Source organism: Centruroides sculpturatus, unplaced genomic scaffold, assembly GCF_000671375.1.
Source record: "Centruroides sculpturatus isolate CEXI.00-Female unplaced genomic scaffold, Cexi_2.0 scaffold1722, whole genome shotgun sequence".
NCBI classification, from domain to species: Eukaryota; Metazoa; Arthropoda; class Arachnida; order Scorpiones; family Buthidae; genus Centruroides; species Centruroides sculpturatus.
The window spans coordinates 134,778-137,916 of NW_019385876.1; the positions used below are offsets into that span (position 1 = coordinate 134,778).

The 3,139-nt window shown below is 26.9% G+C and overlaps 1 protein-coding gene across 1 annotated transcript in view; it reads left to right on the forward strand.

Annotated features, from left to right (window-relative positions):
- Positions 1-1,222, forward strand: part of LOC111642693 — a 19,188-nt gene extending 17,966 nt beyond the window's left edge. The window contains exons 2-3 of the mRNA XM_023389071.1: positions 718-829; positions 967-1,222. Coding sequence (XP_023244839.1) covers positions 718-829; positions 967-1,103 — 249 coding nt within the window. The 3' untranslated portion in view covers positions 1,104-1,222. The remainder of the gene's footprint in view (positions 1-717; positions 830-966) is intronic.
- The last annotated feature ends 1,917 nt before the right edge of the window (positions 1,223-3,139 follow it).

A 3,139-nucleotide genomic window follows, 5' to 3' on the forward strand; every position in this document is an offset into this window, starting at 1 on the left:
AATAAAAATCAAGTTTAAGTCATTTTATTCGACTTTACGTCTGTCCGCCACAAATATTGAAGTCGTAATATCACTAGATAAACGTTTAAAGCACATAAAATCATATTAAAATATATACAAGTATGTACTGTATTTACAGTACACGCATTCGTAAATTTAGATTATTTTTTTTGTACTATATTAAAAACTAAAATTTATTTGTTTGTAAGCTTAAAATAGATTTTTATTAACCATATATTATTTAAAATGCTTTCCTAGTGATAAGTAGATTCGGAGACAGGTAAATTCGACTTACGTCGTTTTTCGACTTACGTCGTTTTCCTGGAACCAATTACCGACGTAAGGCGAGGTATACCTGTATTCTTTAATGTTATGTAAGACAACAAAAATAATTAAGAAAATAAATGCTTATTGGGCTCAAGAATTAGAATAAAAAATATTTCTGCATCAATAGTTATGACACAATAAAACTTTTTTTCTTTTGCCAAAAAAATTGCAAAATGGACGAGATGTTTTGAATTAAGTCTTCATATATATCAAAGTAAAATTTCTGTTATTCCTATTTACTGTATATTTTTGTCTTAATATAGTTATATATGAAGCATGTCATATTAAAATTTTGTGATGATTTCAAATTCAGTATATCTGTAAATAAAATATCAAAAATAATTTATATTAAAAATTTTAAAATAACTAAGTTCATTTATATTTACATAGCCAGTTGACCTTTTGCATAAAACATTGGCAGAATTTCAAGATGATTTACCCCCAGGAAAATCTTTAGAAGAAATATTTAAATTATATGATGAATATGAACAGAACAGAACAGGTTGTAATTAAATATTTAATTATTAAATTTTACAGAATAATTAAATGAAAAAACTTAAATTTCATTTATGCATTACTTTTATATTATGTTATGTTGTAAGTTTTAAAATAACTGTAAAATATTCATATTTTCACTAGCTTTACTTGCCAAATGTCAAGCTGAAAGAGAATATATTATATGGAGAAGTGCTGTTAAACAAAGATCCCAATCTCTTTCTCCTGGCAGAAGAGAGAAGCATTCTTTAGATCGTTCTTTAACATCTTCTGGTATATAAAAAATTTATTTTAGATTTTTTTAAAAATATTTTTTAATGACTAAGAATTTGCTAGTTATCAAAAGTTCAGTTAAAAAAAGTAAATATCTAATTAAAAAAGAAATTAGCAATAATACTAATTTTTGTTATGTAGTAACAATTTCAAATAAGTAAATTTAGTAAAATATAGTAAGACCCCACTTAATGCTGATTTGATATAATGCAGTCTGCTCAAAGCCTAAAAAAACTTCAAAATTTACGCTGATTTAAATTATCATGGCATTTCATTGATTCGTATATAATACAATTATTTACAAGCATGAACCAATCAGAAAAAGGTGACAAAAAGGTGTACTTTCTTTAAATCTATGTTTGTTTGGTGCAATTTTGGAAAAAATATAACATCATGGATGCCATAAGCAATATCAACTTCACTTGGCAAGAATTAACCGATAAATGCACGAATGAAGTGTGGAAGAAGTTTGGCTGAAGGTATCCAAGAATTCTGAATGAGAAGAGCCTATCGCTGTATTGTTAGTTTGACTAAATTGTCAACCTAATTGATACAGCAGGACTAGGAGATGTAGACAAGCAGGATATTGAGGAGATACAGCAGGTTTCTGATGAGAGCCTTACCAACAATGACCTTCAAGAACTGACAGAACAAGGAATCCATGTAGAACTGGAAAATGGAGATTCTGAAAACAAAGAATCCAAAAAATTTCCGTACAGATTTCCTTAGTAAAAATTTGGTAACGATAACTGAAATCATTGATCAAATTGTAGCGAATGATCCAGATTTTGAAAGTAGTGCAAAAGCAAGACAAGGCGTTTTGGATGCGATCTTCTGCTACTGACATTTGCTTAAGGAAAGGAAAAAGCAACAATTGAAACTTCATGACTTTATTGCAAAAGAACAAGAATTTCAGAAAAGTCAGGACCTTCGTCACAAAAAATAAACATATGCATACAGAAATGTAAAAGTTCATGTGTTATTTAACATATATTATTATACAAATTAATATAAAAATAACTTAAAATTAAAGTAAAATTTGTTTATTTTTGGTCATGTGTTCCTCTATCCCTATTTACTCTTATGTTAAAATGACCTCATTTAACGCTGTTTTGTTTAGTGCTTTGTCGTCTTGGAACGCATCCCCCACGTTAAGTGGGATCTTACTGTATTAACATTTTGTGAGTAAAATTAGCATATAATAAATGATAAATCACGGAATATATACTTATGATTTGGAATTTGATTAAATCTTTAAGTTATTATATAAAATTATAAAATATGCATATCAACAAATGTATGTAGTTAGATCTTTAGTAAAATACCATATTTACCANTAATTATAGTACATACCTGTATTATAAACAAATAGGTGGAATAAACAATTACAATGTCTGGCAATATTGCTGATGCTCAAGAAAAACCAGATGTTTCATCCCCTCTTCCTGAATTGAATCTTAATCTTCATAATTTTGATACCCCAGAAGCTCAAAACTGTCCATACGTCCTAACCAGTCCACGGTCATTAGAAGCTTGTTCCAGACTTGGTGTCAAAGTAAGAATCAGTGGAAGTTCTTTATTAAAACCTTCTACATTATGTAGACAGCCTTATCAAGTCAGATCTATTTTTCCGGTAATTATGTATTTGGTTTTCTGCACGTAATGTGTCAACTTTTGTTGTTTCATTTGAAAATCAAAATTGACAAAACTTCTTATACATAAGAAAATGTGAAGTTTTGGAATAATACCATATTTTAGTTTAAGAATATGATTTATAAAAATTAAAATGTATCAAACATGCTTTGATAAGCTACAATATTAGGGAAAATTATGAAAATAATATTTTTATTTTCATAATTTTTATTAGTTCTTGATCATTTTTAAAGTTTATAAAAATTATCATCAATAGAATTATTAGATCAATAAATGGAAATATTTAGAATTTTGTGATTATTAATTATTAACAATATAAATTGAATATTCAATAATAAATAGCATAAAATAGCTTCATATATATATATATGTATAAAACAGAGCAAATATT